The sequence below is a fragment of the Protomyctophum bolini genome, assembly GCF_963924005.1.
Source record: "Protomyctophum bolini genome assembly, chromosome: 15".
In the NCBI taxonomy this organism is placed as follows: Eukaryota; Metazoa; Chordata; class Actinopteri; order Myctophiformes; family Myctophidae; genus Protomyctophum; species Protomyctophum bolini.
Genome location: NC_137876.1, coordinates 28,056,605 through 28,074,145, shown reverse-complemented (window position 1 = coordinate 28,074,145; position 17,541 = coordinate 28,056,605). Strand labels below are relative to the sequence as shown.

The 17,541-nt window shown below is 46.0% G+C and overlaps 1 protein-coding gene across 9 annotated transcripts in view; it reads left to right on the top strand.

Moving 5' to 3' along the window:
* The window catches only part of fgfr3 (fibroblast growth factor receptor 3), a 73,224-nt gene that overhangs the window by 12,663 nt on the left and 43,020 nt on the right, over positions 1 to 17,541 (top strand). For all 9 annotated transcript variants that reach the window (XM_080784160.1, XM_080784161.1, XM_080784162.1 and 6 more), the window contains exon 3: positions 14,224 to 14,487. In XM_080784160.1, coding sequence (XP_080640286.1) covers positions 14,224 to 14,487 — 264 coding nt within the window. The remainder of the gene's footprint in view (positions 1 to 14,223; positions 14,488 to 17,541) is intronic.

The following is a 17,541-nucleotide window of genomic DNA, read 5'->3' as shown; positions in this document are numbered from 1 at the left end:
CAAATACTGCGGTTCATTATTTATGTGTGTGCGCGCACACACACACACACACACACCCACCCACCCACACCTTTTCAGTCATGTATAAACACATCCAATTTACTTCTCTGTCTGTTTCACAAACTCTACACACTTAAAGACACAGATCCACAAGTTCTCTCTCCCACTCTTTCTCGCTCCCATAACACACACACACACACACACACACACACACACACACACACACACACACACACACACACACACCTGTGTGTGTGTGTGCTGTGCAGCTGGTTGGCTGACAGCAGCATTGACATACGGCTGGGTTTTAATTACAACTGCTCCCCTTAAGGAAATTGTTGAGATAGTTAACAGATAAGACCGACAAGCAGAGGAACAAAGAGACTCCTTGTATCCAAAGAGTGGAGACCTTTCGTACGGCTGTGTGTGGGTGGCTGGTTGTACTTAAGCCGGATCTTCTACAGTTGAACCTGACAAAATATTTGCTCTGTCTGGAGAGAGAAATGGTGTATTTTATTACTTAAAGATGGAGTGCCGTGAAATGATTATACTTGGAGGAAGATATTTTTCAAAACAAAAGTGTTAAAATGATGGCCACACCCACCAGTTCATTAAATCAATCCATCCATCTTCAACCGCTTATCCATAATCTGGTCGCGGGGGCAACAGCTCCACCAGAGAGCTCCAGACTTCCCTTTCCAGAACAAATCCAGAGATACTTGAACTCCTTCACCTGGGGTAATGCCTCATTCCCTACCCGGACTGCACAATTCCATCGGTTTCCTGCTGAGAACCATGGCCTCGGATTTGGAGATGCGGATCCACATCCCAGCCGCCGTACACTCGACTGCTAACTGGTCCAGTGAGAGCTAAAGGTCTTGGACCGATGGTGCCATCAGGACCACATCATCTGCAAAAAGCAGTGATGCAACCCGTAGCTCACCGAGCCGTATACCCTCTTTGCCACGACTTCGCCTCGAGATCCTGGCCATGAAAATCACAAACCGGATAAGTGACGATGAGCAGCCCTGGCGGAGGCCGACCCCCAACAGAAAAGAATCAGACTTACTCCCGAGCCCTCCTGTTGTTGTATGATAATGGGGGATGGGTTAGGGTTATCATGACACCACTAAAGTGGTGTATTTCAATTAGGGCCTTGTGTCTCAAAGGCTTTCAGCTTTCAGGAAGAAACTACAAATACACAGGGAAGACATATTTAAATATTATAACCACAACTGGGGGTCTATTAATCTAATGTTAACTCCATAGACACGTACAAAACAGAAAAAGTACAAAAATCACGGCACTCCATCTCGAAAGTTTGCGCCTCCATTCCAAAACCATTCACCATTGGTAACCGATGCCGTCTCTCTCTCTCTCTCTCTCTCTCTCTCTCCGTCTGTCCTTTTTCGTCTGCGTCACTACTTTCTCTGTCATTATCTCTGCCAGGACAAAGACAGGACCAGAGATCGTGTTTTCACCCCTGAGTGGTTCTGTGTGTGTGTGTGTGTGTCCGTCCACACACAAATCTGCTGCAAAACTGCTAGAGGCAGCTAGACCGATCAGTGTCAACATTTCTTGTGCATGCTGCCAGTAGGCAGTATGCCTAAGAACTCAGATCCCTAAGATCTCAAATCAATGACTGCTATGTTATTTTTATGAATTCATAACCTCAGACACATCATCCCTCCATTCTATAAGTTGTCATGTCCATCTGATATATGGGATATACACTGTGCTAATTCACACCTCTCTTTGTCTGAAGCTGTGCAACTATTGCCTCGTTGATATGTAACAATTTTTATTTTCCAGTGTTGTTTCATTGGTCATGTTTATAAATATCACTAAATCTGTCTGTGCAAAGCACCGTATGACGCACCGCACACAGAGCAACTCTTGTACCAACGAGGCATGCGTGGGAGAGACACACTGCTGAAGCCCACGCCTCATTAACAACTTACCGCTCGTTCCTGTTACTGTGTCAGAAAGCTGGGCCGTGCCTCCTGGCGGAGATTTGCCCTCACTGAGTGCCCCTTTCTAGTTCATTGGGGGGTTTGTTCTCTCTCTTTCTCTCTCTCATTGCAAATTTGCACACCATCCTCCTGCATGTGTAAACATGTTGGTGTGTGTGTGTGTGTGTGTGTGTGTGTGTGTGTTACTGTCTCAGTTTTTAGCCAAGCCAATTGAAAATGTGTGTATATGTGTATGTGGCTGGCAGAGGTGAACAGATGGCAGGTTTTACACACACACACACACACACACACACACACACCCATCTCCCTGTACATCCCTGTTACATCCTTCTCTCCCTCTGATGTCTGCAGTGCACACACATAGACACGTACTGTAAACACACCTTTAGTTGAGTGTGTGGGCTTGCTTCTGTGCTTGGTGGAGCGCCAATCGACAGCATCACCTTGCGCTCTCTCGCTCTCTCTCTGGCTCTCGCTCTCTCTAATCAAATCAATGGGCAGTGCTCACACCAAGACATCTGGTCCCTCATTGCCCCCCCTTCTCATCTCTCCTTCTCTCTTAATCAACTGTGTTAATATTCCTCTCAGGCCATCAGGCCAACCAGAGCGCAGGACTGGATCCATACGTGTGTGTGTGTGTGTGTGTGTGTGTGTGTGTTGTGTTTATAAAGCCAGGGCCTGGCCCTGCCCCACTCGCGCCCATACAGTACATGTGCTTCTGTTTAAATCCCCCGCGATTCCCGGTGATGGGGGGGGGGGGGGGGGGGGGGCTGTTCGGGTGGCGGGCTGGGGGGGGGGGGGGGGGCTGAGGGACTGACACTTCTAATATTAAAACCAAACTTGGCTTCCATCTTTCTCTCTCCTCTCCCTCCAGACACACACCAATGTTATTTTGCCAGGAGAGTTAAAACAATAAACGTGTGTAACTCCTGCAGGCTGTAATGGAAGGCTCTTTTTTTCCCCCTCTCTATGGAAAAGAAGAGAAAAAGACGACAGACGGCGGTAACTGTGTCTCTGTGTGGTGTGTGCACGTGTGTGTGTGTGTCAGACTGAGTCAAATAATGTTTTGCAACGTCAGGTTTCTTGAAAGCATATTCAACATTCAATAGTTTAGTCCTGCCCAGGTTGATATGAGATCGTCTTACAGGACTCGGTGTTGCGTACTGTACATACTCATACAGTATACCACCCTCACACACCATGATCACACTCAGGGTTTTGATTGGATGTTTTTCGGCAAAAAAAGGCGAATGAAGCAGCTTGGTTGGATTAAACAGTGATATTATACAACATAAATATTACACTAAACCCTGACCACACTTATACAATAATACTGTACGGAAACGACAGGATCTAGTCAGACACTAGGACTGTTGACAGAACAGATCTACAGTAGCATGTACCAAAGGGCAGAACCTGACTAAGGCCTTTGGCGCAAAGCTGACCACAGTGCATGACTTTTGACTCCTGATGTGTAGAGTACACAGCAGTCAGACTGAGAACACAAAAGCAGAGGTGAGGTTGTTTGACAGAGGAGCTGACTCGAGACCTGGCTTGGTTAACTGGGAAAAAGGAGAGAAAAGAACAATGGTCAGAATTTACAGAAATTCCCCCACACAATGTTATTTTTGAGCTCGAGCTGTATCTGGTAATTGAGGACATATTTTCCTTAATTCCTTCTGCAATAATTTTCTCCTCATTGTGATTTATCTGCTGCTGTTGATCTGCCGACGGTTTACTACAGCAGAGTCTGATGAACGGGGAGATTCTTAAAGCATATTTAAGGCATTTCTGATTAACTGGTTTGTACTTTGGAGAAACGGGAAAGAGAGGACAGTCCCAAACACTGGGACATTATGATTATACAATTCTAGTAGTGTTCCTACCCAATCACATGATCTACATTTCTCAATAGAAGAGCAGGGAGACCCCTCAGTTGCGTTTAGTTATATTGTATTAACATACTTTGACATACAGATAAAATAACAACATACAAAATGCAATTGTGTTAATTAAAAATATGCTCCAGAGTGCAGCTTTAACTTGCAAATCACTGTAAAGGGGGGGGGCAAGAGAGGAAGTCATAAAAATGGGGGGGGGGGGGAGGCGGACAGGGAGCACATGCTAGCTAAGCTAACTGGTCCTCACCACCCGGCTCCTGTTTCAGGGCAGTGGGCCGCTGGGACCGGACGTTTCAGGAAGTGTTTCCTGGGCTTCCGTGGTGGTGATGAGAAGCACATGGCTCAGGAGCTCAGTGGCTCCACACAGAGAGGTATAACAAGCGGACCGAGGGATGGGGCCCACGCGGGCCCTCCGCGCTAATAAACACAACCATAAACACAGCAGTAAACTACCGCTTTTATGTCCCACTCATCCAAAACCAAACCAGATACTTCTGTCGTTTTCCACGTTCCTGTGTTTACAGTTTTGTTTGTTTTTCTTGAAGATTGTTCTTGTAAGCTCGAGTTTTGTAAGTTTAAAGCTTTAACATTTGAAGATATATCCACTGTGGTCAGATTAAGCTTTTCAGTGATTAAAGTAAATCCACCTCAGGTGTGTGTGTGTGTGTGTGTGTGTGTGTGTGTGTGTGTGTGTGTGTTGCACACGGTACAACTTTTACGTTTACTTTTAATTTATCCATTTGTATCTCTGAGAGTGTACAAATGTAACCAAATGGGCCCTTATGATTCATTACATTTGTAGTGGATTTATTTATATGCTTCCACTGATGCAGCTGAAAGTCTGCATGCATGTGTATATATACGCCTTTGAAGCTGTCCATATGTGCCTGTCTGCCTCTCTGTCTGTCAGTCTGTCTGATAGTCACACAGAACGTATGAACAATATAAAGAGACATTCGGCTTAGTGTGTCTTAACCGTGTCCGTATTCCCCGACTTTGATGTCTTCGTCCAACCCCCACCTCCTCCTCCTCCCTATCAGTGGAGGGAGGACACCAACCATCACAGGGGTTTGGTGGTGGAGGCTGCAGGGTGGGGGGCAGGGGTCATAGTGGGGTCAGGAGAGGTCACATGGCAATGTTTCAATCACTCTCTCCCCCATGCAGTGTCAAGCAGTGTTCAGAGATGGGTTCCATCAGTTGCTCTGTGTCCTGAAGTCTGTCTGGATTATTTTAGCAGAATGCGGGTCTACAGAAATGTTTGGAATATGCTAGAGATATTTATTGGAAATGTAAGTGGTGTGTTGCTATCTCAAAGAGTTTTTTGTCTCTGCTTGAAGCACTGCTAGACTGCTCCTGCTCCATAACTTTAAGAACTGTTGGAGCTGTAGCATCATTTTATAACTGTTTATACTTTATCACATGGTCCTAATCAACAAGTGGTTGGTTCAACACTTATTTCATTTAAAAATACGTATTTGTTTTCCAGCGAAACCTGCAAAGCGACAAAGCATAAATGAGCCTTCTTGTTTGAAAGACGATGTACCGTTAATTTGCAATCATTTCTGGTGTCGCCAAATTGTTTCCTGCTCTTTGTTTTGTCTCGGTCCCTCAAGTCATCGTCAAGTTGATATATTGTGACGTTACCAGGGAACAGTACGTCCACTCTGACAGACTTGATACATCTCACAGGCCTGGTTCTCTTCTTAAACAAGAGGGAGAAAATGGAAGTATTTAGTCCCAGGCAAACAAGATGCTTTGAAACGCCATATTCAGGGACCCCCAAAACAGCAGCTGTAGCTTGTAATCTGATTGGTTCCTCTCTCCTTTTGTTTTGTGGTTGATGCTGTGATTATGTTTTATAGAACCCAACACACGTTGCGTGAGAGAGACATCTTGGGGTCTTTTGTGAGGCATGGCCCACACACACACACACACACACACACACACACACACACACACACACACACACACACACACACACACACACACACACACACTATAAGTCCTGAATTGAAACTAGGCCAGTCTGTCTTTGGAATGACAATTACCAACCACCAACGAAACCCCCAGCCTCTTGTTCCGAGGGCTGAGGATGGAGGGGTGGAGGAGGCTGGGATAGATGAGGGGAGTGTGAATGGAGCGAAAGCGATTGGGCGCTGCCAAGACGCGCTGGACGTACAGTAGCTTCCGATGCTCGTTAGCGCAGTCAAGCGCGTGGGCCAGGCATTTGGGGGGGGGGATTTGTGTGTGTGTGTATGAGAGAGTATGTGTGCATTTAGTTGGGAGGGGTGTGTGTGTGATGTTTAGTGAGGCAGTGTATACCTTTTAACAAAAAAAATTGGGGGTCCCTTTTGACAGAGCACGGCTCAACTAAGATGAAGAATAACATCCAACAGGCTGGAATCCACCCCACCCACTCCTCTGATCTCTGCTGAGTTATCCCTCCTCCTCCCCTCTCTCTGTCTCTCTCTCTCTCTTGGCAGTCTGTTAGTGGTCGGTGTGAGGTTGTCAGGCCAGCTCAGATTAACATCATTGTCCTGAGGTATTTACATCCGGCCAAACCATATTAAACAGAGATTAGGGGAGGGTACTTCTTTTTCTGCACGTTACCCCCCCCCACCTCCCCTCCCTCCAACCCCCCCCCCCCCCCCCTCCCCTCCCTCCAACCCCCCCCCCCCCCCCCCAAAAAAAAGAAACCCCCCAAAAGGTGTAATAGGAGAAAGAGAGGGAGAGTCTGTTCCAGGAGGAGCGTGGGGTTTGGGATTTACAATGGCCATTAAGCTGAGAAATAGGAGAGGAAGAGAAATGCTCTCGCTCTCTCTGTGTGTGTGTGTGTGTGTGTGTGTGTGTGTGTGTGTGTGTGTGTGTGTGTGTGTGTGTGTGAAGGTCATGTGACGCTGGTTCTGTTGGGGTGGTGTGGGGAGTGCATGCCAAACGGTCGGGGTTGGCAGCGAGTGGAGGAAACTGGAGTAAAAGAATGGCCTGGAGGTCGGCGGGACACGCCGACCTCCAGGAGGTCCAGTAGGTTCACTATGACTCTGTCCTCCCCGTGTTGGACACACTGCTGCCAGGAGGACCAGTAGGTTCACTATGACTCCGTCCTCCCCGTGTTGGACACACTGCTGCCAGGAGGACCAGTAGGTTCACTATGACTCTGTCCTCCCCGTGTTGGACACACTGCTGCCAGGAGGACCAGTAGGTTCACTATGACTCTGTCCTCCCCGTGTTGGACACACTGCTGCCAGGAGGACCAGTAGGTTCACTATGACTCTGTCCTCCCCGTGTTGGACACACTGCTGCCAGGAGGACCAGTAGGTTCACTATGACTCTGTCCTCCCCGTGTTGGACACACTGCTGCCAGGAGGACCAGTAGGTTCACTATGACTCTGTCCCACTTCTCTGTTCCAGTAGAAAAAAGTCACCCATTCATTTCTCCATCCGTTTCCGTTTGTCTCTCTCTCTCTGTGTGTCTCTGTTTCAGTCTTGTCTCTTTTGCACTGCATGTCTATGCGACTCTCTCTGCGACTGTGTTTTTGGAGAGTGGAGTTTCCATTCATTCATTCTTTCTATTTCTGTCTGTGTCTGCATCATTATGTCTTACTGTCTCTCATGTCTCTGCAGGTCTCCCTGTCTTTATTTCTGTCTCTCCATTTCGCTGTCAGAAGTTGATTAACTGAATTTCGTCAGACTATCTGCCTCCCTCTCTACCTCTACAAAATTATTCACTGTCAAATGTTGCAGTCAGACATATCACAAGCTCTTTTTGCTATAGAGAGAATGTGTGACCCTGTTTTTTTTGTAGCCTACTGTACTAGCCTTGCAGTACACACACACACACACACACACACACACACTTATCACACATACCATACTCCCAGTCAACCTCACTTGTCTGCCAATCACAGGAGCGATGCAATCACCCCAAACGTGGAAAGTATTGGGTCTGCCCAAGTTCAAAGACCACAAGTGGAGATTTCTCCATTGATGGAACAAACAACTAATTACCTGCAGTAAAAAAAGGAGGCAATTTGCCGCCCAATTGTTTGTGACCGTTTTATTTGAGGCTACCTCACTGTACAGCTGTTGGAAACATGGCACTGTTATATTATTAGCTCACTGTAAGAAGGCGTGGGGGTGGGGGGGGGGGCTCAGAAAAAAGGAGCTTGATGAAGACAAATGCCTCCCAGTGCCATCTGGAAGACATCACTTTGAAAAACCTTTTTGTAGATGGTGATATGGCTTTAAAACGCTATGCGGCACTCCCCTCTTCCACTAGGCTCAATAAAAGTACCTGTTCCGCCTCTTTTTAGTTGGCCTTAAAGGTTTGGCGTTCTGACCACTCCAGAGTTTTAATTAAGTTCTATGAGTCTTAAGAATCTGGTTCTCAAAGTCGAATGTGGGGACTGGGGACCCCCAGGTGTCCTTGAGTGGGTTCCAGGGGATCCCCAGCCAATTGATTGATGGTTAGGAAAGGAACCAATTGGACACTTCTGTAACTCTCCCAGTTAAATTAACACTGACTGTACTGTAGACTGGGGACACAAAAAAGAGAAATGTATGTCAAACTGAGGGCCCATGAAATTAAAATGCACTGCTCTAAGAGTTCAATGAAAACTCTGTATTTTTCTGTGTAGCCTGCCTGTTTCTTTTTCTTTCTATTTTTATCGCACGGTTTTGTAGCCCATTTTTCACCCAGTGTCAATTGTCTAATGTAATCCTGGGCTCTACACTCCCTCGGCCAACCTGGGGAGAGCAATGGACTGACCTCATGCTTCCTTCAATGCATGAGCGTCCAAGCCACTTCTTTTCACCTGACAGGGGGGAGTTTCCCTGGTTGGACATAGCGCGTGGAAGGAACACGTTATTCCAACCAGTTCCTCCTTCCTTTCCCCTCCATCAGGCGCCCCTGCTTAGCCTGCCTGTTTTAACCTGTGTGGAGGTGGCTACATGCGAAACGGGCTGTGATGGCGAACAACAAGGCATTGTTCTCGATCACTGCAATAAATCAACGGAGAACGTCAAAGCGTAAAAGACGCACCACTTGTAAAACAGTTTTTGGAGGTAGATATGTGATGGCATTGACACAAGCAATTTTGGAGGTAAGGAGGTGTGTGTGCGTATGCACATGTGCCTTGCTCCCCTCCAGAGCCGACACGAATAGCTCAACCCACAAGCACACTGGGGCCACTGTTTGCTTGTTGTTTACACTCACATTTGAAGTTCAAGAACACTCTCCCTACTTGGCATTTTTAAGATAACCATCAGGAATATATTTGGCCATTTAAATGTTTGTCAATTTGAAGCGTGTTCTTCAAGAGTTTGACAAGTAGCTGTGAAATTAGCATTTGAGTTGTTGTTGTTCTTTCCTGATCCAAGTGTCGGGTCTGTGTATCTCTAGTTAGTGTTCACAAATACTAAAAAAAAGAAGAAAAAAAAAATTCAATCCAGTAAACCACAATGTAAACAAAGCCAGTTGTAGTTTCAACAGTATTTCAACAAGTGAGGAAACCGTTATGAATCACTTCTCTAAGCAAAGACACAGTCACACACACACACACACACACACACACACACACACACACACACACACACACACACACACTCACAGCCTCACACATATACACACACACGAGACTTGATGCCGCCTCAGTGCAGCAGAGCGCAAAATAGCAGCCATGTTCCCCCTCCCTCGCTGACCTTACAAGACTGTAACCGTGGCGACAGCTAACTCCCTCGTCTGGTTTCACCCCCTCTTCCTGTTCCTATAAGCATCCCCCTCTCAGAGAGAGAGAGAGGGTGAGAGACAAAGAAAGAAAGAAAGAAAGATGACATGGAAGTATGGACAAAAAAGTGACACTGGGATTAAAGGACAAAAATAGTGAGCTTTCTGAGAGAGATGGATAGAGATGACAGAGACCCAGAACATAAGAGGGGACATGGATTCAGACAGAAACATGGACACACTCACACCAACAGTGAGGGAGAGAGAGAGAGAGAGAGAGAGAGAGAGGGGCATGGAAAAGCCCTGGCCACATAAAGAGGCCCTTTCATCCCCCGGGGGCCAGAGGCTGCCTGCCTGTGGGCCCCTGGAGGAGTTTGTAGAGGATAAATAAACCTCTTCAGACGCACATAGAAAAGATGCAGTCTGCCAGCAGCGTTAACGGACGGCACACCACCAGTATCTCAAAGAGAGACATTATGCCATTCTGAAGGGCCAGTTGTTATGATATTGAGCTGAGAGGCTAAGGAGGGCAAGGGCCCCTCCTGATTTATGGAGTGACCGCTGATCCTGCTCTGTCGGGGCCCCTGCATGCGCGAGTGTGTGTATGTGTGCACGCACGCTGTTTTAGGGAATGTATAAGAGTGTACTGTACTGTATGTATAGTCGCAGGTACGTACGCAGCACTTAACGTGAAGGCAAATGTGTACAAGTGTTCTGTACCTACACACGTGTACACAGACATGGGTACACTCCACAGTAGCGCACACCCACACAGAGAGTAGATATAGCACATTGCTTCCAGCTGGCCGGAGGTTCCGGACAGAGTGTGCCCCCCACCCCTCCACCCACCCAGCCAGCCAGCCAGCCTGCACATGCCAGGCCGGACAAGATAACAGCAGGAAGCGTCTAGATGAGGATGCCAGGCTGGATGGATGTCACCAGAATGGAGTGAGAAGAACCACCAGTGTGGAAACTGGCGCAATGGCCGTGACGAACATTCCTCCACATTCAGAAGACCTCAAGCTACAAACGCCATATCACAAAGTGTGGTGCTGAATGCATTGGAATAGCATGTTTCACAGGGAACTGATGCATAGTTCTCCTATACCTGGTCCATATACCAGAAGAACAAAGCTATAGATGAGTTAAGTTGCTCGTACGGAGCCTTTCCAACCTAATTATTTTTTTTAAAGTATTTGATCTTTTTTTCCCCCTTTCATTTCTAATTCTAAATCTCCATTTCAAAGTCCTGAAATTCTGTAGCGGAAGAGGATATTTGTCATTGATGATCTGGGTGAAGATCTGGACTATTCACTGGGTTTATTTTGTCCATACTCCCTCCGTACACCTCAGAAAAGCTGCTTTTACGTTTTACACGAGGAGGAATGTATTTGTTTTGTTTTGCGTGAAAAAAAAAAGAGAAGCGTGTTTGTTGTTGAGTTGAGTTTGCCAGCCTCTAGCGTTGTAAACCAGAGAGCACTGCTATGCACGCGGGTCCCGCTATCTTTTTTTCCCCCCAGGATCAAAGCAAAATGTGTTGCCGCTAAAATGACACAAACACATTGCCCCCGTTCCAAACAGAGGCAATTAATCAAGCAGTCACAGTGTCCTCCTGCTCTTTGATCGTTTACATTTGCCTTCAATAACCAGAGGACATATTACAGTGTTGCGATGTGAATGCTGAATGTGGGAATTTAGAGTGTACATACTGTGTGCATGACAGTCTATTGTTCATTGAATTTAGAGTGTACATACTGTGTGCATGACAGTCTATTGTTCATTGAATTTAGAGTGTACATACTGTGTGCATGACAGTCTATTGTTCATTGAATTTAGAGTGTACATACTGTGTGCATGACAGTCTATTGTTCATTGAATTGTCACACACTATTTTTGACGTGCAGCTGTAGTCCCACTACACCATTATGTTCTCATGTCACTACATAAGTTGCCATTATGTCTCTGCACTGTCCCATTGACACTCATTATACCTCCCAATGTTGTCCGTACAGTGTGTGAGTACAGTGTGTGGGTATCTAGCGAAACTCTTAAGAAGTCCATATAATGTCTCTGCAACGATTCAACAGAGGCCAATTCCTGTAACTTGCCACTGATATTCAAGCAGAAATGTAGATGGCTCAAGTCCAGACTCAATGCTACTGTTCATTCAAGGTAGCCAATAGTGGGAGGGGGGCAGAAGAAGGAGCGTGTTGGAGTCCATAAAGCTGAGCTGAGCTACGAGCCCCCGGAGATTACTATATCTCCCCCATAAACTCCAATGTCCCATGTTTAAGACCTTAAGATATTCTAAGACCTATTTTCTCCCTTCCCTATTCACAAGGGCCCAAAGATACACACTATGGTAAGAGGCAGTAACTCACACAAGGGGTGGGGGGGTGGGGGCTGTGCTTGAATTTACGCCCCTCTCCGTCTCTCCTGAGCGGTTTTCCTGTCCTGAATGGAACCATTTATATGAAAAAAGAAACAGTAGTAAATATAACTGTCAAATGGGGGTGGGGGGTAGTGGGGGCGCAGAGCGACGTACAACCATCTTTAGCGCTTTATTGACTTTGTCTGCATTTTCTTAACATGCTTAATGAGACAGGGAGGAATTGACGCACACCTCATCTATTCTTTTAAGTCTGGGGTGTTGCACAGGGATGAAAGGGGCTGAGGCATGTCATTTTTCATTTGGCTACTCTCAATGGCTGCAGCGATGCAGCTTATTTCTTGCATGCATACAGATGTAACCATTGTACAAGTCTCATTTATTTTACTTTTTTTTGCATGCTTGCTGATTTATTGCAACACTTTGGGTCCATCCCCAAGGGGAACTGGTTGGAACAGTGCAGTTAGCTACTCTTTCAGCTGTCAGAAGTTAAAGGGTTTTGGTGAATGTACCACAATTGTCGCTGTCGGGCAGAAACTCCATTTTTCTTTTTTGTAAGTCAACGCTGTCACTATTGAACAGTAAACACCCTTGACGTCTGGGTCCGTGTGTTGGTTAAAACAATATTGAACCAATGAAAAGTATTATATAGCACTTCTGACCAAAACGACCATTTGATCCTCAAACTGTCAACCAAAGCACCTAACGCCACCCCCCTCTCCCCTGCGTTTGGTTTTTAATTTCCTGAAATTAGCATTTTAAAGTTAACTGGTTTCTGCAGTGGTCAGTATTGTATGTGCATCAATTATCAGTTTATCACTGTGACCCTCTTCTTACATAATTAAGCATACAGTACGGTGTGCGTAATGTTACTACTAATGAAGATGTGCTAACAGCCAACTTTAAACGGTTCACTCCTCACTGTCAGTGCAGAGAGCTACTGTATGGGTATCTGTCTGCGAATGCAATGATTGCGTGAATAATAATAAATTGCATTTTTATAGCGCTTTTCCAAGTGCTCAAAGCGCTTTACAATGGTTCATTCATTCATACATTGGGAGGTGAAGTGGCGAACAGTCAACGTCAGCGTCCTCACTTCCCACATTCACACACCGATGGTGGCAAGCTCACACTGACCGATTCATTGGAGGCAATGTAGGGTTCAGTGTCTTGCCCAAGGACACTTCGACATGTAGACAGGAGGAGCCAGGGATTCGAAACGCTGACCCAGGGATCATTGGACGACCTGCTCTACCTCCTGAGCCACAGCCGCACAAATGCATCTATGTTGGAGCCCACATACTTTGAATGTTGGTCCATAGGAGCAGCGTGCCTGCCTCACATCCAAATCCAAGCCATATCTATAATTCATAGGCTGTGTTATGCATTCCCCGTGAAGATTGTCTCGACTGCGGGAGTCTGGCTGCGCGTGAGCTTTTTCTTTGGTTTTTCCTCAACCTTTCCTCTCGGCTCCAATTTCCTGATCTCAGCGAGAGGCTGTCTGCGGTGGTGTAGCGTGGAGAGAGAAGTGTTGAGGATGGATGTTCGTCTGTGAGCTGCTGTAACTGGCCTTCTGCTGGGTCAACGTTGGGCGGCTTCTCCGCCATAAATCACACTTTGAACACGTCCCATTCAGGGCAGGCTCTCCTGTATGTGTGTGTGTGTGTGTGTGTGTGTGTGTGTGTGTGTGTGTGTGTGTGTGTTAAATGTTGAACTGCTGCCTGAGCAATTAATTTGAATTCTCTCACAGGATTGTGTGTGTGTGTGTGTGTGTGTGTGTGTTTGTGTCTCACCATAATCTCTTTGATGGTGTTTATGTATAATTGAAGTCTGGAAGAGACCTCAGATGGAGAGAGGAGGGAAGTCTCTCTCTCTCTCTGTCTTTCTATCTCTCTCCTTCTCTCCGTCCTCCATGGTCCAGTGTGGGCAAGCATCCTCATCCAGGCAGCCAGTAAACATGTTGATGTTTCCCTGACTCTAACTAAGCTGGCACACTCCTCCTGGAGTAAATTAGTTGCTGTTTGACAGAGGAGAGGAGTCGGGGAGGGGTGACTTCATCCGTGTTCTTCTTGATGGAATTGATGGAAATTATATTTTTTCTTCACTGGTTCACTCAGCCTTTCCAGTGGATGACTGAACCATATTTCTTTTAATAAATTGATTACATATTTATTTATTTGATTTGAATAGTAAGATGAACACCCACATCTTATCCTATCTCTCTCTCTTATTCCATAGACTCTGTGTCCAGCGAAGCAGCCTTCTTGGAGGACTATGTCCTGGGCGTTGGAGACGCGTTGGAAATGTCATGTGACCGGGGAGACCCTGGCCAGTCCATCCTCTGGTTCAAAGATGGCGCCGGACTGATGCCTAACAACCGAACACGCCTGCGCCAGAGGGTGCTGCGCATCATCAATGTGTCGTATGAGGACTCTGGTGTCTATTCCTGCCGCCTTACCCATGGCAACACATTGCTAAGCAACTACACCATCAAAGTGACAGGTAAGACATGTTACTTCTTTAGTTACGCTTTAGTTACTTCATCATCATTCATTTAGACATTCATTCTTCATACATTTTTTATGTTTAAAGACATAAGTTACCGTTAAATATATTGCATTCATGCCCTGTTGCTTCAACTTTTCAACTAATTTCTCCTGAGCCAATACGTTTTCAACTCTTTTGCAACCTTGTCCTTAGCTTAAACTCTCCAATTGTTCTCTTTGTCTCTTTTATCTTCTCTCTCTCAACTGAGAGATGACACGCGAGAGAAACAGAATATTGATTCCCTTCCACCTTTTCCATCAGGTTAGAAATATGCGAATTGAACTCGGCCCAGTTTTCCAGCTGTCTTTTGTTTCTGTCCGTGTCCTTCTGTGTGTGTCTCTCTCTCTCTCTCTCTCTCTCTCTCTCTCTCTCTCTGCCTGTCTGTTCTTCTCTCACTGTGTCTTTGTCTCACCCTTCCTGTCACGCTCTCTCTCTCTCTCTCTCTCTCTCTCTCTCTCTCTCTCAGATGGTTTCCATGTCTAATTCCCTCCACCATTTATATCGCTCTTTCAGCCTTTTTCATAGCTCTCCTCATCATTTAAATACATGCTGGCTCTGTTCATCTCTCCCTGACAATGGCTGTATGAAAACATGACCAGTGAGAGATGTTGTAGAGAACAGAGATAAGAATACCTCTTTTTGTATTATTGTGGTAAAGAAACGAAATAATTATAATTATTCTAAAGATGATTTAAGTAGAACTTATATTTTATAAAACGGCATAATGTTCAAAGTAGGGTTTGTTTTATTACACGTTAAATGATAAACAAGAATTGATGACAGGCGGCGGTGGCTCAGGGGTAGAGTGCCTGGATGGGAACCGCAAGGTTGCCAGTTCGAACCCGGGCTCCCCCATAGTTACTGTCGAAGTGTCCTTGAGCAAGACACTGAACCCCTAATTGCTCCCGATGTGCTAGTTGGTGCCTTGCATGGTTTCCGCTGCCATCTGTGTATGAATGGGTGAATGTAATGCAGAATCTATGTAAAGCGCCTTGGATAAAGGCGCTATATAAATGCACCATTTACCATATAAATGCACCATTTATGACATAGTCATAATTACCAGCTGCATTATTATATCTGCAGAATTGTGGGTGAAATAACTAGTGGGTTGTTGTTGCAACTTGCTGGCTGCAATGCAATGCTATCCCATTGGTTGAGAGGTTGGCTAGAGGCAAAAAGTGTCTGGTTGCCTAGAGACGAGGCAGACAATCAGAGAGATAGGTGACTACGACAGCCAATGAAATGATAAGTTGCCACTAGGTGACTACGGCTGCTGCTTCGCAGCTGGTAAAAAAGACAAAGCCCTCCTATCCCCTTTCAGGACCTTATTTCTCTTTTTTGTATTTGGGAAGCCGGTATAAGGTCCCTTGAATGTCGATCCACTCTCCCTAGTATGCACTGGTACCACTGGGACAAATATAATGTCGCTTAAAATAAGGTCCCAAAAGGGGCTACCTGCCTCCGACAGACAGACAGACAGACAGACAGACAGACACAGTCAGATAATTAGTCAGTTAATCAGTCGGTCATGAATCAGAGTAGTTCCTGCCACTAAGCAGAAACAGCCATGCCTCGACACAGTGTCATTCGTCCATTGCAGTTTACAGGAAAACGGAGCTGGGAAAGGCCTTTATGTTTCTACTGGCCTTGTGTTGTAGTAGGAAAAGGTCTGCTACGTAGCCTCTCCACCAACACACACACACACACACACACACACACACACACACACACACACACACACACACACACACACACACACACACACACACACACACACAGAGAGAGAGTCACACAGACACACATCAGCATAGATAGATACTGAGTCAAAGGTTAAATTGATTATCATATGAGAGACTAAATGATATCTTAAACATGTGTGTGATGCAAACAGATCTGTTGTAGGAATGTTGGAGGAGGTGTTTTGGTGTATGTGTGTGTGTGTGTGGGGGGGGGGGGGGGGGTGTCGGAGTCATAGAGAGAAGTGAGCAGTAGCTTAAAAGTCGTCCCCCAACCCTGACCACCCCCACAGCCCCTTCCCGTAAAGCTCCTGGTCACCAGCTGAGAGCGTTATTGACAACTAATTAGAAAGCAATTAGCCTCAAAACGCTTCATCATTGAAAACAGATGGGGTGGCAAGAAATGAGAGAGTTTTCTCTCACACATGACCCCCCCCCCCCCCCCCCCCACACACACACACACACACACACACACACACACACACACACACACACACACACGTGTCTGGCTGTGTGCCTGGGAGTAAATGGTCTTTTCCAGGCATGTTCTGATCTCCTACTGGACTCAACATATTGGATAGACACACCGGGAGCATAATCACACACACACGCTCGTGCGCACACACACACACACACACACACGCGCGCACACACACGCACCATCTCACTGCTGCGTGCTAATAAATGTCTGTTTAATCAGTGCTTAAATCCTGTGTGTGTTCTCTGAAAAATGATGCCCATACAAGTCATGGAATCTTGTATTGCGTCTTAAGTCTTTGGTCTGTCAAGAGGGGAAGGTGATCTCAGATCAAACCTTTGGAGGATTTTCCATGAATGGGGTGACCAATATCTCAAATGTGATCCACCCATGTCTTTCAGTAACACAGGAGAAGCCACACAGTAGGCCGGATAACTGAAATACCTATCTACATATCTACTGTATCTCATCCCTGTCATCGGATATATTTCTGCATATATTTCACTTTCCTTGAGAAGATTAATGGGACTAGCCTGTAGCAAGGCTGAATAATGCTTTATAGTTTTTGCGAAAACATCCGATCTACAAGCTCACAATTCTGCGCGATGCGGTACAGTGTAATCTCCTGGATAGGCTATTTTTTGGCACGCAGCAAAGTATAAATCAGGCTTAACTTGTTGAGATAGCTCCTTCTACAGTGTGTGGTTGCAATATCCTGTTCTGTTCTCACCTCTAACACCCAGTTCCACACACACAGGACCTCAGCTCTGTCTTAAATACACACGCAGCGTA